Here is a 20000-nt window from a genome sequence, read left to right on the forward strand (position 1 = left end):
GACACACAGACACTCAAACAGACAGACAGACACTCAGACAGACAAAGACAGACACTCAGACAGACAGACACTTAGACAGACAGACAGACGGACAGACAAAGACAGACAGACAGACAGAAAGACAGACAGACACTCAGACAGACGGACAGACAGACAGACAAAGACAGACACTCAGAGAGACACTCAGACAGACAGACAAAGACAGACACTCAGACAGACAGACACTCAGACTGACAGACAGACAAAGACAGACACTCAGAAACTCACACTGACAGACAGACACTCAGACAGACGGACAGACAGACACTCAGACAGACAGACAGACCGATGGACAGACAGACACTCAGACAGACGGACAGACAGACACTCAGACAGACAGACAGACCGATGGACAGACAGACAGACAAAGACAGACACTCAAAACAGACAGACAGACAGACGGACAGACAGACAGAGAGACAGACACTCAGACAGACACTCAGACAGACAGACACTCAAACAGACAGACACTCAAACAGACAGACAGTAGGGCTGGGCGATATGGCCCCCCAAAAAAATCCCAATTTTTTCACTAAAAATTCGATTTACGATTTAAAACGATTTTTCCCCCCTCCTACTTAAAATCAATCTGCAGATGACAAAGAAATTGTTCAAAACAAGTTTTAACTTTATTTTGTTTAGGTAAAATTAAATATTTGCGGCTTGGTAGAAGTGTCACCTGGGGTGCCAAACTTTCAGCATGTGAATAACCCCCGACTATTCCACAGTATAAATGGGCACCATATCGTTTGCAATATACAGTATACATATCAAAGGTTTATGAATTGATATGCAGATAAAATTAACTTTTATTAACAACAGTAATGTGCAAAAAAAGTATAGGGAAAATTTAAATGTTATGCTCTTATTAAATATAGATTAGCATTGTTCTTCAATAGTCTCACACTGAACTGATCGACAGCTTCAGTGATTATTAAAGGAGCTCTTTACTTTACTGTAATTTAGTCACAATTTGAAGAAAAGTTTAGTTTTTCCTGAGACTGTGACTTCGTACTTTTCTCCATACATTAGGGAGTGGAAATCGCTAATAAATCAATAAGTGCTCTTCTGCTGGTTATAGTGGTGGGCATTTCATATCTTTTTTAAAATAAAAATGCTACAAAATGGATTACACATTTTTAAAAAAATAAACTAAAAAAAACATTCCACTATTTCTTTCACAAGACCCCCTTTAAACTTTTAGTTTTACAAACCATCACATTAAAAATAACATTACAGTCGGATATCTAGAGCTTTGAAGTGCTGGAAATAAGTGTGAAGCTCTTGAAAACCATTGGAAAGTGCTGGAATTTCGATCTCAAAAGGTTGTACGAATCCTGAGATAAATAATGACAACAACAACATTAAATCCATGTGGTTTTACTACAGTAAATCATGGTGAATGTTGGTGATTTGTGACTGAAACCCCTGACCTTCGCACAGCTCTGTTAGAGCTGATATCTGTGGTTTATAACAGAATTCTGCGCCGACCGCTTCCACTAGATCACAGTAGCGATGGTGTGTTGATTTAAACGGTCTCTCACTGGATCACCAGCGCTGTGTATCGTGTCTGTCACGAGATTGGCCCGTGTGTGAGCTCGCGCTGCGTTCGTGTCAGCGCAGCTTTAAATGAGTATAGCGCCTAGCGCGGTTCCGTTCAGACTTCAAACACACTTTGCAGCGGGGTATTGTTAACTATTCTGTGAAAAACTGAACTAATTACGAATGACACTGTATGTTGAAGCTATCCTTGTTGTTTGTGTGTACCTCTGTGGCAAACGCGCGCGGGGAGTGCTGAGCCATTACGGGAGCCCAGAGGGGAGCGTCGGCGGATTTTAAAGAGAAAACCGATTTTCATTCACAAAAATCGTCGTAAACTAAAAACTCGAATTAATCCATAAAATCGATTTATCGCCCAGCCCTAACAGACAGACACTCAGACAGACAAAGACAGACACTCAGACAGACAAAGACAGACACTCAGACAGACAAAGACAGACACTCAGACAGACAAAGACAGACACTCAGACAGACAGACACTTAGACAGACAGACAGACGGACAGACAGACAAAGACAGACACTCAGACAGACAGACACTTAGACAGACAGACAGACGGACAGACAGACAAAGACAGACACTCAGACAGACAGACAGACAGACAAAGACAGACACTCAGACAGACACTCAGACAGGCAGGCAGGCAGACAGACAAACAGACAGACAGACAAAGACAGACACTCAGACAGACAGACACTCAGACAGACAGACACACAGACAGACAGACAGACAGACACTCAGACAGACAGACAGACACTCAAACAGACAGACAGACACTCAGACAGACAGACAAAGACAGACACTCAGACAGACAGACACTCAGACAGACAGACAGACAGACAGACGGACAGACAGACAAAGACAGACACTCAGACAGACAGACAGAGACAGACACTCAGACAGACAGACACTCACAGACAGACAGACAGATAGACAGACAGATGGACAGACAGACAGACAGACACTCAGACTGACAGACAGACACTCAGACAGACAGACAGACAGACGGACAGACAGACAAAGACAGACACTCAGACAGACAGACAAAGACAGACACTCGACAGACAGACACTCAGACAGACGGACAGACAGACGGACGGACAGACAGACAAAGACAGACACTCAGACAGACAGACACTCAAACAGACAGACAGACACTCAGACAGACAGACAGACAGACAGACAGACACTCAGACAGACAGACAGACGGACAGACAGACAAAGACAGACACTCAGACAGACAGACAGACAGACACTCAGACAGACAAAGACAGACAGTCAGACAGACAGACAGACACTCAGACAGACAGACAGACAGACAGGCAGACAGACACTCAAACAGACAGAGACAGACAGACGGACAGAGACAAAGACAGACACTCAGACAGACACTCAAACAGACAGACAGACAGACAGACACTCAGACAGACAGACAGACACTCAAACAGACAGACAGACAGACACTCAGACAGACAGAAAGACAGACACTCAGACAGACAGACAGACAGACACTCAGACAGACAGACAGATTGAAAGACAGACAGACTGAGACAGACAGACAGGTGAGACAGACAGACAGACACTCAGACAGACAGACGGAAAGACAGACAGACAAACACTCAGACAGACAGACAGACAGACAGACAGACAGACAAAGACCGACACTCAGACAGACAGACGGACGGACAGACACTCAGAAAGACAGACGGACAAAGACAGACACTCAGACAGACAGACAGACTGAGAGACAGACAGACAATCAGACAGACGGACAGACAGACAGACAGACAGACAAAGACAGACACTCAGACAGACACTCAGACAGACAGACAGACAGACAAAGATAGACACTCAAACAGACAGACACTCAGACAGAAAAAAACAGACACTCAGACAGACAGACACTCAGACAGACAGACACTCAGACAGACAGACAGACAGACAGACAAAGACAGACACTCAGACAGACAGACAGACAGACAAAGACAGACACTCAGACAGACACTCAGACAGACAGACAGGCAGACAGACACTCAAACAGACAGACAGACAGACAGACAGACAGACAAAGACAGACAGACGGACAGAGACAAAGACAGACACTCAGACAGACACTCAAACAGACAGACAGACACTCAGACAGATAGACACTCAGACAGACAGACACTCAGACAGACAGAAAGACAGACACTCAGACAGACAGACAGACAGACACTCAGACAGACAGACAGATTGAAAGACAGACAGACTGAGACAGACAGACAGGTGAGACAGACAGACAGACACTCAGACAGACAGACGGAAAGACAGACAGACAAACACTCAGACAGACAGACAGACAGACAGACAAAGACCGACACTCAGACAGACAGACGGACAGACACTCAGAAAGACAGACAGACAAAGACAGACACTCAGACAGACAGACAGACTGAGAGACAGACAGACACTCAGACAGACGGACAGACAGACAGACAAAGACAGACACTCAGACAGACACTCAGACAGACAGACAGACAGACAAAGACAGACACTCAAACAGACAGACACTCAGACAGAAAAAAACAGACACTCAGACAGACAGACACTCAGACAGACAGACACTCAGACAGACAGACAGACAGACAGACAGACAAAGACAGACACTCAGACAGACAGACAAAGACAGACACTCAGACAGACAGACAGACAGACGGACAGACAGAGACAGACAGACAGACAGACAGACACTCAGACAGACAAAGACAGACAGACAGACAGACAGACAAAGACGGACAGACAGACAAAGACAGACACTCATACAGACAGACACTCAGACAGACAGACAGACGGACAGACAGACGGACAGACAGACGGACAGACAGACAAAGACAGACACTCAGACAGACAGACACTCAAACAGACAGACAGACAGACGGACAGAGACAAAGACAGACACTCAGACAGACAGACACTCAGACAGACAGACAGACACACACTCAAACAGACAGACAGACACTCAGACAGACAGACACTCAGACAGACAGACAGACAGACACTCAGACAGACACTCAGATAGACAGACAGACACTCAGACAGACACTCAGACAGACAGACAGATTGAAAGACAAAGACGGACAGACAGACAAAGACAGACACTCAGACAGACAGACACTCAGACAGACAGACACTCAGACAGACAAAGACAGACACTCAGACAGACAGACAGACACTCAGATAGACAGACACTCAGACAGACAGACAGACACTCAAACAGACAGACAGACAGACAGACAAAGACAGACACTCAAACAGACAGACAAAGACAGACAGACGGACAGAGACAAAGACAGACACTCAGACAGACAGACAGACACTCAAACAGACAGACAGACACTCAGACAGATAGACACTCAGACAGACAGACACTCAGACAGACAGACAGACACTCAGACAGACAGACAGACACTCAGACAGACAGACAGACAGACAGACAGATTGAAAGACAGACAGACAGAGACAGACAGACACTCAGACACTCAGACAGACAGACACTCAGACAGACAGACGGACAGACAGACGGAAAGACAGACAGACAGACACTCAGACAGACAGACAGACAAAGACAGACACTCAGACAGACAGACAGACGGACAGACACTCAGACAGACAGAGAGACAGACAGACACTCGACAGACACTCAGACAGACAGACAGACAGACAAAGACAGACACTCAAACAGACAGACACTCAGACAGACAGACACTCAAACAGACAGACAGACAGACAGACGGACAGAGACAAAGACAGACACTCAGACAGACAGACACTCAAACAGACAGACACTCAGACAGACAGACACTCAGACAGACAGACTGACACTCAGACAGACAGACACTCAGACAGACAGACAGACAGACAGACACTCAGACAGACAGACAGATTGAAAGACAGACAGACTGAGACAGACAGACACTCAGACAGACAGACAGACAGACACTCAGACAGACAGACACTCAAACAGACAGACAGACACTCAGACAGACAGACAGACAAAGACAGACACTCAGACAGACAGACACTCAAACAGACAGACAGACAGCCAGACAAAGACAGACACTCAGACAGACACTCAGACAGACAGACACTCAGACAGACAGACAGACAGACGGACAGACAGACAGACAAAGACAGACACTCAGACAGACAGACAGAGACAGACACTCAGACACTCACAGACAGACAGACAGATAGACAGACAGATGGACAGACAGACAGACAGACACTCAGACTGACAGACAGACACTCAGACAGACAGACAGACAGACAAAGACAGATTCAGACAGACAGACACTCAGACAGACAGACAGACAGACGGACAGACAGACAAAGACAGACACTCAGACAGACAGACAAAGACAGACAGACAGACAAAGACAGACACTCGACAGACAGACACTCAGACAGACGGACAGACAGACGGACGGACAGACAGACAAAGACAGACACTCAGACAGACAGACACTCAAACAGACAGACAGACACTCAAACAGACAGACAGACACTCAGACAGACAGACAGACACTCAGACAGACAGACAGACAGACGGACAGACAGACAAAGACAGACACTCAGACAGACAGACAGACAGACACTCAGACAGACAAAGACAGACAGTCAGACAGACAGACAGACACTCAGACAGACACTCAGACAGACAGACAGGCAGACAGACACTCAAACAGACAGACAGACAGACAGACAGACAGACAAAGACAGACAGACGGACAGAGACAAAGACAGACACTCAGACAGACACTCAAACAGACAGACAGACACTCAGACAGATAGACACTCAGACAGACAGACACTCAGACAGACAGAAAGACAGACACTCAGACAGACAGACAGACAGACAGACAGACACTCAGACAGACAGACATACAGATTGAAAGACAGACAGACTGAGACAGACAGACAGGTGAGACAGACAGACAGACACTCAGACAGAGAGACGGAAAGACAGACAGACAGACACTCAGACAGACAGACAGACAGACAGACAAAGACCGACACTCAGACAGACAGACGGACAGACAGACGGACAGACACTCAGAAAGACAGACAGACAAAGACAGACACTCAGACAGACAGACAGACAGATGGACAGACACTCAGAAAGACAGACAGACAGAGAGACAGACAGACACTCAGACAGACGGACAGACAGACAGACAAAGACAGACACTCAGACAGACACTCAGACAGACAGACAGACAGACAAAGACAGACACTCAAACAGACGGACACTCAGACAGACAGACAGACAGACGGACAGACAGACACTCAGACAGACAGACAGACAGACAGACAAAGACAGACACTCAGACAGACAGACAAAGACAGACACTCAGACAGACAGACAGACAGACGGACAGACAGACAGACAGACAAAGACAGACAGACACTCAGACAGACAAAGACAGACAGACAGACAAAGACGGACAGACAGACAAAGACAGACACTCATACAGACAGACACTCAGACAGACAGACACTCAGACAGACAGACAGACAGACAGACAGACACTCAGACAGACAGACAGACAGACGGACAGACAGACAAAGACAGACACTCAGACAGACAGACACTCAAACAGACAGACAGACAGACGGACAGAGACAAAGACAGACACTCAGACAGACAGACACTCAGACAGACAGACAGACACACACTCAAACAGACAGACAGACACTCAGACAGACAGACACTCAGACAGATAGACACTCAGACAGACAGACAGACAGACACTCAGACAGACAGACAGACACTCAGATAGACAGACAGACACTCAGACAGACACTCAGACAGACAGACAGATTGAAAGACAGACAGACTGAGACAGACAGACACTCAGACAGACAGACAGACAGACACTCAGACAGACAGACAGACAAAGACAGACACTCAGACAGACAGACAGACAGACAGACAAAGACGGACAGACAGACAAAGACAGACACTCATACAGACAGACACTCAGACAGACGGACAGACAGACGGACGGACAGACAGACAAAGACAGACACTCAGACAGACAGACACTCAGACAGACAGACAGACACTCAGACAGACAAAGACAGACACTCAGACAGACAGACAGACAGACAGACACTCAGATAGACAGACACTCAGACAGACAGACAGACAGACACTCAAACAGACAGACAGACAGACAGACAAAGACAGACACTCAGACAGACAGACACTCAAACAGACAGACAGACAGACAGACAGACAAAGACAGACAGACGGACAGAGACAAAGACAGACACTCAGACAGACAGACAGACACTCAAACAGACAGACAGACACTCAGACAGATAGACACTCAGACAGACAGACACTCAGACAGACAGACAGACACTCAGACAGACAGACGGACAGACAGACGGAAAGACAGACAGACAGACACTCAGACAGACAGACAAAGACAGACACTCAGACAGACAGACAGACAGACGGACAGACACTCAGACAGACAGAGAGACAGACAGACACTCAGACAGAAGGACAGACAGACAAAGACAGACACTCAGACAGACAGACAGACAAAGACAGACACTCAAACAGACAGACACTCAGACAGACACTCAAACAGACAGACAGACAGACAGACGGACAGAGACAAAGACAGACACTCAGACAGACAGACACTCAGACAGACAGACACTCAAACAGACAGACACTCAGACAGACAGACACTCAGACAGACAGACAGACACTCACACAGACAGACAGATTGAAAGACAGACAGACTGAGACAGACAGACACTCAGACAGACAGACAGACAGACAGACAGACACTCAGACAGACAGACACTCAAACAGACAGACAGACACTCAGACAGACAGACAGACAGACAAAGACAGACACTCAGACAGACAGACACTCAAACAGACAGACAGACAGCCAGACAAAGACAGACACTCAGACAGACAGACAGACAGACGGACGGACAGAGAGACAAAGACAGACACTCAGACAGACAGACAGACAGACACTCAAACAGACAGACACTCAGACAGATAGACACTCAGACAGACAGACAGACAGACACTCAGACAGACACTCAGACAGACAGACAGATTGAAAGAAAGACAGACTGAGACAGAGAGACAGACAGACACAAATAGACAGACACACAGACAGACAGAGACAAACACACAGACAGACAGAGAGACAGACAGACAGTGAGGCAGACAGACAGACAGACGCCTACCTGGCTGCGTGACCTTTGCCCTCCTGCTCTCGGCTGTGCTGTAATGAGCTGTAGAGGTGGGCGGTGACCTGACGAGATGAAGAGATCGCGGAGGAAGGAGAGGAAGGCCATGAGCGAGGGAGAGCCGGAAGAGAGGAGTGATGAAGAGCAGGAACATCATCATCAGCTCGGCTCACAGACATCTCACTGCACACACACACACACACACACACACATCATGATGAAGAGCAGGAACATCACCATCATCATTCATCAGCTTGGCTCACAGACATCTCACTGCACACACACACACACACACAGAGATCATGATGATTTAACACCTAAATAATGTTAATCACGCATTTCCTTTAACTCTTAATAACTGATATTCATCATATGACAGAGATTATCAATACTTCACATGATCGACTCATTTTGAAAGCCCGATGAGATCCTCCGTTTCCATAGCAACAGCAGCAGTCGCGCGCCGTCAATCAAACTTATACGCTGAAAAATGTCGGACAGCGAATAAACCATAGATATGTATACATATCTGTGGAATAAACGGCATAAAGGAAGTGTTTTCTTAGTATCCCGCTCGTGTTAAATTATTAAATCCGTTTAATCTGATCTGACTGAATAAAGCACCGCATATGATGAACAGACGCGCGAATAAACGCGCCGAGCTCGCGGGCGGGACACACTGACCTCGCAAGATTACAGAGTTTGACTATAGTTTAAGTAGAGTTTGAATAGTTTAAGTAGAGTTTGAATAGTTTAAGTAGAGTTTGAGTAGTTGTTTACCGTTCGTGCGTCTCGCGCTGCTTCCCCGCTTCAAATCGCGCCATGACATAAGCGGAAACACGTCATCAACAAGCCGCGGTCTTTTCCTCACAACAAAATACAAGGAGAATCCACACAAAATTACAATTATATTACATTATATACTTATAAAAGTGTTTTATTTACATTAATTAACATTTCCCCAAAGCGACTCACAAAAAGCAAATTGTCAACGAGCATTGAAACAATATTCATCCGTCAATCAATCCATCTCATTCAAATATAAACAAACGGTGATATATCTGAGTTTTCAGTAAACTTGGGAAGGAGATATGACACAAATGCAAAAAGAGTAAAAGAAGAACTCGGAATATGTGAGCAAAACTCTTTATTAAAGGAAAACATGAGGAATAGTTTCCTCTTCCTGAGGGAAACATGTTTTTCGGCGTTTTAAAAGTGTTTAAAACATCATTCAATAGATAAATAATAAAAAGACGGAATGAGAGCGATTCTACTTGTAAATAAATGTGTAAATGTGTCCTGATATAAGAATGTTTGTGCTGTAAGAACATCATTCACTGCAACAGATCTCCATCAAACGCCTTTATTTAAAACTATATTTCAGAGAGTTCAGATGACCATCCACACCGCCTCAGACACTGATGGAATGATTCAGACAACATGCCATCATTACACACACACACACACGTCTCTCTCTCACACACACACACACTCCCTGTCCGTCTGAAGCGCAGCTGGCTCGTGGTGTAAAAGGTAAAGTGTCCATATGAAAGTTATTTCCCGTTTTCACAGAGTGATCTTTGTGTTCCGGAAGCTGGAATTATCCCTGAGAAAACAAGAGGAAAAAGGCTCAGAGACTCTTCAGTGTGTGTGTGTGTGTGTGTGTGTGTGTGTGTGTGTGTGTGTGTGTGTGTGACGTCAAAGTCAATTTTATTTCTATAGCACATTTACAGATGGCTGAGCCACACCAAAGTGCTTCACAATAAAGTGCAAAGTGCAGTAAGCAAAGAAAGGCAAAGAAGAAATAATATTTATAATATATAAAAAATGGAAAGGGCAACAAGGCAATAACTGCAGGAGTTAAAATAATGTAAAAGAACACTTGAATAGTAGCCAGGGGTCACTATATGCTGGCACTTAAAACAACAGTTTCAAGACGTACTTGAAACTTGTGTGTGTGTGTGTGTGTGTGTGTGTGTGTGTGTGTGAGACGCACTTAAGACTGTCGTTGTGTGTCTTGTACTCCATGATGGTGTTGGGTGGGAGGTTCAGCACACGCCGCAGTGTGTCTCGTATCCGTGACGTCGTCACCTGATCATGGGCTGTTTTATTCCAGATGGACAGAATGTCCTCCTGCACACACACACACACATCAGAACAGTAGGATCATGTGTGACACCACACACACACACACACACACACACCTGGAAGCGTATGGACACCACTGCTCCACAGATCTCCTCTCCCACCATGAACTGCTCTCCCAGCATGGCCAGTATGATGTTCTCCCAGAAGCGCGAGGCCAGGCCCTTCCTCAGCCGGATGATCCACTTCCCTCCGTTCTTATTGGCCTCGTCCTGATGACATCACACATCAACAGGAAATGATGCGCTTAGATCATTCAGTCTCAGGCAGAGAGAAATGTGTGTCTAACGATACTGTGTGTAAACTTCCGTAAACTGAATCTGGGAGAGCGATGGTGTAAGCATCAAATGAAAAGTGGGTGTGTCCTCTTGCAGAATTTTTTTTTTACTGGAATAACTTTAGATTCCATTTGCATTAACCCTTAAATGCATACCTCGGGTTGTTAGCGACGTCATTCGCTATCTTCCTCCTTCTCATTCATTTTTTTAAGTTAGACATCAACCTTCTTAGTATTCCTGAATCAATCCATTTTAAACAATATAACAAGAAAAAAAAAATAAATGCCTGTTTTTGTCAAAATAGTATAGGGTTGCTAACGGGGTGTGTACAATCGTACGTATATATATTTTTTGGCACATTAATAAATTAATCTATATTGGCAAAATAACTGCAATTCACCTTTATTCCACAAGATGGCGATGTCGGATACACAATGAAGTGACATTACACTCATAGTCACCGCAGGCAGAAAACAAAACTATAAAATCTGATAACTATAATCTGCAAATGTTAAAATGGCTGAGAATTGCAGAGCAAGTACTGAAAACATTCATATTGGTGTCAATGTCTCTGATGATGGATGTGCTCATGAAGCTGTCGGTGAGTGAAATATTGATTTTGAAGACATTGATAATGAGTTTGGAGAATATGCATGAGATGAGCAGATGCTGAATGAGCTCTGATGAGGACAGATGATGATGGGATAAAATATCTGCTTAAACTGAACCCTTACAAGCTCCAAAAGGTCACGAAATACACTTTATTTTATTCTTCTGTAAGTGTTACTCTAACATCAGGAGTTTTATATATTACCGCGACAGGTAGAGCTCTATCAGTCCTGCATTTAAGGGTTAAATACAAATATACCGCCATTTAACAAATGATTAATTGGGGCAACAAAATGACCTGAAATCAGTGAGTTATTTACCGCAGAGAGAGAGAGAGAGAGAGCGAGAGAGAGAGAGAGAGAGAGAGTGTGTGTGTGTGAGAAAGAGAGGGAGAGAGAGAGTGTGTGTGTGAGAGAGAGAGAATGAGAGAGAAAGAGCTGTTCCTCGAGTGTGTGTGAGAGAGAGAGAGAGAGTGTGAGTGTGAGTGTGTGTGTGTGTGAGAGAGAGAGAGAGAGAGAGAGAGAGACGCAAACGACAGCCGAGGACAGAACTAAACATTCAAACATAGCCTGGTTACACTTTAGATCTGTGATAGTCTGCTTTTATTCTAGATTTTGGCTTCCAGAGAAGATTCGAAGATTATAATACTAATATTTATGTCTAGCTTAATTCCGTTTGCAGCAGTAGCCTACGCTGTCATTTCTCCCTATAACTCAAACGCAATGAATCAGCACGATCAGTGATTGTTGTAAAATACAGTCTAGCTACTGTTGGTAAATTGTGGGACGCGTTTAATAATAAAAAGAGCGATTAAAAGCACAAAAATGTGCGCAAGAGATTGTTCCCAAGTCAGCGTGCTCTAAAACAGCCGCAACGAGACGAGCAAATTACTTTCGGTTTCACACTCGCGTCTAAACGATCAAATGTACTCAAATATCTGTCAAAATGACCGGCTTGGAGAGTCTCTTAAACACAGTGTGTGTCTAAAATGGAAGTTGTTATTATGGATATAGTCGAGAGAAAGTGTAGGTCATCTGCCTATTATCAGTCGCCTAGATCTGCACGTCTGTCTTAACGGGTTACTTCAGCGATTAGCATATGGCTTTGTATCAGTAGAAACCCTGGAGTATATTCAAATGATCGTGCTTTCCCCCCTCATATCCCCCTGAGACGAGAGATTTATGCATTTTATTTCTGAAAAAATTCCTCTGTTGATGCAAATTGACGATATTTGCGTCATCTTTGGAATGTTTGCCCAAAGGCTAAAGACTCCAGCCAGCAGAGGGAGCCATTTCCTCATGTTTTCAACTCGTGCGTGGGGATGGAGATCACACTCACAGCTCAGCTCAGCTACAGGCACTCATTTAAACGGATGCTAAGCAATGTGTTTTAACTTCTCAAATTAATTTCTATGAAAGTTAAGCTTGCAAAGGCATGAACTGAAAACGCGCCAGACTGAACTGGCGTTGTGAATGTATGCCGCGAGTGTGGTCGCGATTACCTCAGCTCTCATCACGAGAGCTCATCAGCTCATGTATGACGTTAAATGTAACTGAGTCTGCTGTGAAACTCACGCGGCGACTCGATCGTTATATTGAACACACACGTTCAGTATTTAATTGTAGGAACTCAGTCTCTGTAATCCAGTAGCGGTGGCTTTGGGAATCACAGGGCAGCGAAGCATTCTGGGAATTGCAGTCTTTCTTCCTCATGAGACAAAAATACATTTTCTGTCTTTTCTCAGTCTAGAAGACACCAAATTAAAAAATAATTTCACATTTCTACTACATTGATGACCCAGTTTAAATACAGATCCATTTTCCCAGCGCTGAAGTACCCCTTTAAAGAGGCAGCGGTGTAAACACACGAGGACGGATTACTGCGAATTAACCAACCAAATGAAGAGAGCAAATCACTCACAGCTCCAGAATGAATAACTTCAGCTTTAATAAGCATTAATTTATCCTATCTATGATAAACTATGCAGTGTTATTTTACATTTGATTACTAGAATTCTTCCTGAAATGAAAGCACTGTGTAGGCTGCGTTTTTTGTTAATTGCGTGTGTGTGTGTGTGTGTGTATATACACATATATATATATATATATAAAAAATCTCAAAAAGTACCGATAAATTACCGTAAGAATACCGTTAAAGTACCGGATCGATAAGCAGTATCGGTCACACACTCGCTCGCTCACACACTCATACGCACAGCTCACTCGGCCACACACACACACACTCGCTCGCTCGCTCGCACACATACACACACACTCGCTTACACACACACTCGCTCGCTCACACACACTTGCTCGTTCACACACACACACACACTCGCTCGCACACATACACACACACTCGCTTACACACACACACACTCGCTTACACACACACACACACACTTGCTCGTTCACACACACACACACACACACACACACACACTCGCTCGGCCACACTCGCTCGCTCGCACACTCATACGCACAGCTCGCTCGGCCACACACACACTCGCTCGCACACACACTCGCTCACACACTCATACGCACAGCTCGCTCGGCCACACACACACTCCCTCGCTCGCACACACACTCGCTCGCACACATACACACACACTCGCTCACACACACACTCGCTCGCTCACACACACACACACACACACACTCGCTCGTTCACACACACACACACACACACACACACTCGCTCGCTCGGCCACACACACACACTCGCTCGCTCACACACACTCACCTCCCACATGGGTTTGATGCCCTCCTTGAACAGGTGGAAGTCGCTGTGTCCCGTCAGGTCTCCGGGCCGCACCAGGTGACTGTAGAACTTCCAGAACTGCTCCACCTGAACGAGCGAACACACAACACGGTCACACACACTCACACTCACACCACACACTCTCCCTCTCCCTCTCCCTCTCCCTCACACACACACACACACACACACACACACACACACACTCACGGTCGCTCACTCTCACACACACACACACTCTCTCTCTCACACATACACACTTACTCTCTCACACACACATTCACGGTCACTCACTCTCACACACACACACACACACACACACACTCCCTCTCTCACACACACACTCACGGTCACTCACTCACACACACACTCACAGACACACTCTCACACACACACACTCACGGTCACTCACTCTCATACACACTCTCACTGACACACACACATACTCTGACACACTCACTCCCACACACACACACACACACACACACACTCTCTCTCTCTCTCTCTCTCACACACACACACACTCACTCTCTCACACACACACACTCACGGTCACTCACTCTCATACACACTCTCACACACATACACTCACTGACACACTCACACACACTCTGACACACTCACTCCCACACACACACACACACACACACACACACTCTCTCTCTCACACACAAACACACACACTCACTCACTCTCTCACACACACACACGGTCACTCACTCTCACACACACATACACTCACTGACACACTCACACACACTCTGACACACTCACTCCCACACACACACACACACTCTCTCTCTCTCACACACGCACACGCACACACACACGCGCACACACACACACACACACACAGACCGAGGCCACGGTGCCCATCTGCCGGATGTTCTGCTCGTAGCTCTGAGTGTTGGCGGGTCTGCTGGGCGTCCGGCGCGAGTACCAGAAGGTGTAGTTATACTGGAGCGGGTGCTCACCTGGAGCCGGAGTCACCGTCTGCACACACACACACACCGCGTTAACCTCACTCCTCATGAGTGTGTGTGTGAGAGTGAGTGAGTGAGTGTGTGTGCGCGAGAGTGAGAGTCAGTGTGTGTTAGATTTGTGTGCGAGTGTGTGTGAGTAAGTTTGTTTGTGTGTGTGTGTGCGTGCGTGCGTGAGGTTGTGTGAGTGTAAGCATGAGTATGTGTGAGTTTGTGCAAGTGTGTTTGTGTGAGCACAAGTATGTGTGTGAGAGCATGAGTGTGTGTGTGTGTGTGTGTGAGTGTGTTTGTGTGCAAGAGATCTGATGTTGTTGTTGTTTATCGATCCTGTGTGACAAGAGTGTGAGTTTGTGTGTGTGTGTGAGTGAGCGTGTTTGACTGTGTGTGTGTGTGTGTGTTCCTTGTTTGGCAATATTTGTGACAAATGTCCTCACTAGTTAAAAAAGCTTATCAATCGGCCAAAACAAGTTTATATTTAAATATTTTTCACACACAATGGCCCTCATTTATCAAAAGTGCGTACACCAAATTTCCAGCGTACACCTTGCGTACACCCAAACCCAAGGTGACTTTGAGATTTATCAATATGGACGTTGGCGTACGGCACGCTCAAATCCTACGCCAGCTCAGGAGGCGGTGTACGCACGTTTGAGTTAGTGGGAAAATGCGCAGAAAAGCAATTCCTAACGCCACAAAACGCACTGACAAGATATGCTATATGACCCACTGTTAAAAACCACAACAACAACATTCAGTGTTTATTTTTGTGCAAAATGAACGTCAATGTTTAATTTGTGTGACTTTACCAAAGCGTTTGATTTGTAGGCATATGTATTCCTCCAGTCGCGAGCCTGTGCGCTTTACCTGACGGTTCATGCCCGCCTGGCCCAGCAGCTGCGCACGGACTGGGACTAAAATAATTCAGACTGACAAAATAATAAAAATTACATTCTTCTTTTAAATAATAATAAAATCAATAAAAACGACACTCTTCTTCTGAATAACAAGCGTCATTAAGAATAATAATCATAATAATAAGAATAAGAATCTTACAAATCATCATGTAATTATTAATGTGAATGAATCTTACTCCACATCCCATCATCATCACTGTCGTACACCCCAATAGCCTACATGTGCCGTGATACGAAATTAAATGCTAATTGTTTCAAAACGTGCTGTAAAATAATGCATTGTGATGGTAATTTATCATCCAAACAGCTTTAAACTGCTTTAAACTCCCAAATAAAACAATTTCGTTGTTTTTTTTTCACTTCCCTGGTGATGGTCTTGATGGGCGCATCTCAATCATCTCACTAGTCCAGTAGTCAGAGCACTGATCAGGGAGTCAGCCCATTGACTTATTTCCTAATCAGTGCCCTGACTAGTGGACTAGTGAGATGATTGAGCGCGCCCGATCTCCACGTCGGAGAAGTTTCGCTTCTTTGCCGTCTTCTGTTTGTCCATGACGTAAAATGAGGGTGTGAGGGAGGCGGAGACTTGAATATATAGGGGCGTGTTATTCTAATGACGATCGTTTTCAGCCGCCGAATTTATCAAGGGCAAGTATTGCGTACACCTGGATTGCAGAGGTGCGCACAGCTTCATAAATCAGGCGGTGAGAGGAGTGTAAGCATAATCTTACGCCAACATATACACCCGTTTCTACGCAAGATTGATAAATGAGGGCCAATGTGTGTGTGTGTGTGTGATGGGTAGGTTTAGGGGCTGTGTGTGTGTGTGTGAGTGTGTGATGGGTAGGTTTAGGGGCTGTGTGTGTGTGTGTGTGTGTGTGTGTGTGTGTGTGTGATGGGTAGGTTTAGGGGCTGTGTGTGTGTGTGTGTGTGTGTGTGTGTGTGTGTGTGTGTGTGTGTGTGTGTGTGTGTGATGGGTAGGTTTAGGGGCTGTGTGTGTGTGTGTCTGTGTGTGTGTGAGTGTGTGATGGGTAGGTTTATGGGCTGTGTGTGTGTGTGTGTGTGTGTGTGAGTGTGTGATGGGTGGGTTTAGGGGCTGTGTGTGTGTGTGTTTGTGTGTGTGAGTGTGTGATGGGTAGGTTTATGGGCTGTGTGTGTGTGTGATGGGTGGGTTTAGGGGCTGTGTGTGTGTGTGTGTGTGTGTGTGTGTGTGTGTGATGGGTAGGTTTAGGGGCTGTGTGTGTGTGTGTGTGTGTGTGTGTGTGTGTGTGTGTGTGTGTGTGTGTGTGTGTGTGTGTGTGTGTGTGTGTGTGTGTGTGCGTGTGAGTGTGTGATGGGTGGGTTTAGGGGCTGTGTGTGTGTGTGTGTGTGTGATGGGTAGGTTTAGAGGTTGTGTGTGTGTGTGTGTGTGTGTGTGTGTGTGTGTGTGATGGGTAGGTTTAGGGGCTGTGTGTGTGTGTGTGTGTGTGTGTGTGTGATGGGTAGGTTTAGGGGCTGTGTGTGTGAGTGTGTGATGGGTAGGTTTAGGGGCTTTGTGTGTGTGTGTGTGTGTGTGTGTGTGTGTGTGTGTGTGAGACCTTGCGTCTGATGTTGTTGTTGTTGTTGTTTATCGATCCTCCGTCCGTCTCGTTGCTGTCCTTCATCTCGTCCTGCTCACCACAGTCTTCCTCCTTTAATAACCTACAAACAATTAATAAACTCATCATACCGCTAATCAGCTAATAATAGTAAACAATACTTTAATAATACTAAATAATAGTGTTTAAAAGCCTATTTAGACACACATTTAAAATATAACCAAATATGTATTATGTATAATCATATATACATATAAAACACGTTCACCATTGGTTTACTTTTATTAGTATTATTATTTTATAAACTAAAGCTGTTCATATTATGTCAGTAAACTGGTGAGTGTGTTTATATTGAATTAGCCGTTAGCCGCTAACGTTAACTCACTGCTCAAACTGATTCATCCCGCTCCGTCTTCCTCCTGTCAGCGCTGCTGTATATCTGCGGGATTATAGTTATGATAATAATATTAATATAATACTATCAGAAGCTAGTGTCGTTAATTCAAACAGCGCAGAAGAAACTCAACAGCATGCTACACTGAAGCCAACGGTGTCACTGCGCATGCGCGGAAGTCATACGGCGTCCGAGAGAGAACAAACAAACGGAACGCGTTTTACTGTCATGCCTCACAATGGGGGCAAAGGCTGCCCAAAGTTGCCCCAGAGACTTCAACACGTGTTTTATCTACTATGGTAACTTCCAAAAGGATTTTATATTGAACTCTAGCGTCACAGAGAAGGGGGTGGGTTCAATTTACTCAGGCAACCAATCACTATCTCATTGCGATCATTGCGAACATACTAAGCCATGCCTTAGCAACCATTTAGAACCCCCTAGCAACAAGTTCCATAGACTTCCACTCTCAGCTCATTTCCTCGAGTCCTGTACTGAAGTTCACTGTTTGAGTCTCTGTGCTTTACTGGAGTATTATTTTTTCTGTAATCTTCTGACTTTAACTTCACTCCATCTGAAAGACAAATATCGTCCTCTTTACTCCACTACATTTCTATCAAGGTCCTCGAAGTGGAAAGTCGTTTCTGTCGCAGCTTTGAAAGTCAGTGATGACTTTTTTCTTCTTTAAAAGGTGTTTGGGTTTTTGCAGAAAGCCTTTCAGGAATCACTCTTGTAGAGTCTCGTGAAGTTCAATGATTTCACAGCATTTATTAAACACTGATTTATAGTTTAGAGCAAAATGGAAGAAGACGGATGTCCAAATGCTCATTTAGTGGAGGATTCACATAAACAAAGTTGATTCTGTCTTCAGTGAAGGTGAACAGTGTGAGAATATCAGATGTGTATCAGTGTATTGGATCCGTGCATTCGGCCTTAAAGTGACAGCAGCTTTGTAACTTTTCTACAAGTATTTAAATGAGTTTAAGTTAGTCGTCTGCTAGTGTGTCAGATGGAGCGTCACTGACTGGCTTAAACCATGATGGCATAATGTGCATTTAGACAACTATAATACAATAATGCGGCGACATAAAGAAGGACATTTACTTTTGATACTTAAGTACTTTAGAAAACAAATACTTCTGAACTTTTACTGCAGTAAAAATCTGTTTTTACAACTTTCACTCGTAATGGAGTAATATTTGACCAGCAGTGCTTTACTCCAGTAATGAATTTGTGTAGTTTATCCAGCTCTGCATAAGGGTGGGCAGCAAACAGCCAATCACGAATCACCTTCAACACTTTCTAACCACACCCTGGCAACCACTGTCAAGCACCCTAGCAACCAAAACCCAAAGAGGGATATTTTCAAATCTGAATGTCATAAATGGATTGCGGTTGGTTTATATCATGCATACCTTTAAAATATCACCATTGGCCGCTTGCAAGCCACTCCCTAGCAACTAAACAGAGTGCCCTAGCAAC

At 44.9% G+C, this 20000-nt stretch overlaps 2 protein-coding genes across 4 annotated transcripts in view; both read right to left on the bottom strand.

Annotated features, from left to right (window-relative positions):
• Nucleotides 1–9855, bottom strand: part of cntrob (centrobin, centrosomal BRCA2 interacting protein) — a 33398-nt gene extending 23543 nt beyond the window's left edge. For 2 of the 3 annotated variants that reach the window (XM_067445359.1, XM_067445357.1), the window contains exons 1-2: nt 9645–9855; nt 8862–9047 (exon numbers count right to left, since the gene is read on the bottom strand). In XM_067445359.1, coding sequence (XP_067301460.1) covers nt 8862–9047; nt 9645–9688 — 230 coding nt within the window. In that variant the 5' untranslated portion in view covers nt 9689–9855. Of the gene's footprint in view, nt 1–8861; nt 9048–9256; nt 9602–9644 lie in introns of those variants that run through there. The other variant, XM_067445358.1, reaches the window with a different exon arrangement.
• A 356-nt stretch (nt 9856–10211) lies between these two features.
• eif4e2rs1 (eukaryotic translation initiation factor 4E family member 2 related sequence 1) lies at nt 10212–18700 on the bottom strand. The gene is made up of 7 exons (XM_067445423.1): nt 18510–18700; nt 18125–18227; nt 15512–15646; nt 14639–14743; nt 11069–11221; nt 10861–10997; nt 10212–10470 (listed from the first exon to the last, which is right to left on the bottom strand). The coding sequence occupies exons 1-7, from the start codon at nt 18524–18526 to the stop codon at nt 10431–10433; spliced, it is 690 nt and encodes a 229-aa protein (XP_067301524.1). The 5' UTR covers nt 18527–18700; the 3' UTR covers nt 10212–10430.
• Between the last annotated feature and the right edge of the window lie 1300 nt (nt 18701–20000).

Source organism: Pseudorasbora parva, chromosome 6, assembly GCF_024679245.1.
Source record: "Pseudorasbora parva isolate DD20220531a chromosome 6, ASM2467924v1, whole genome shotgun sequence".
Lineage (NCBI taxonomy): Eukaryota > Metazoa > Chordata > Actinopteri > Cypriniformes > Gobionidae > Pseudorasbora > Pseudorasbora parva.

Coding starts and splice junctions, on each gene's coding strand:
- eif4e2rs1 (XM_067445423.1), bottom strand. Junction 14,744..15,511: donor AGATGGGCACCGTGGCCTCG/GTCTGTGTGTGT, acceptor TCGCTCGTTCAG/GTGGAGCAGTTCTGGAAGTT. Junction 11,222..14,638: donor GCATCAAACCCATGTGGGAG/GTGAGTGTGTGT, acceptor TGATGTCATCAG/GACGAGGCCAATAAGAACGG.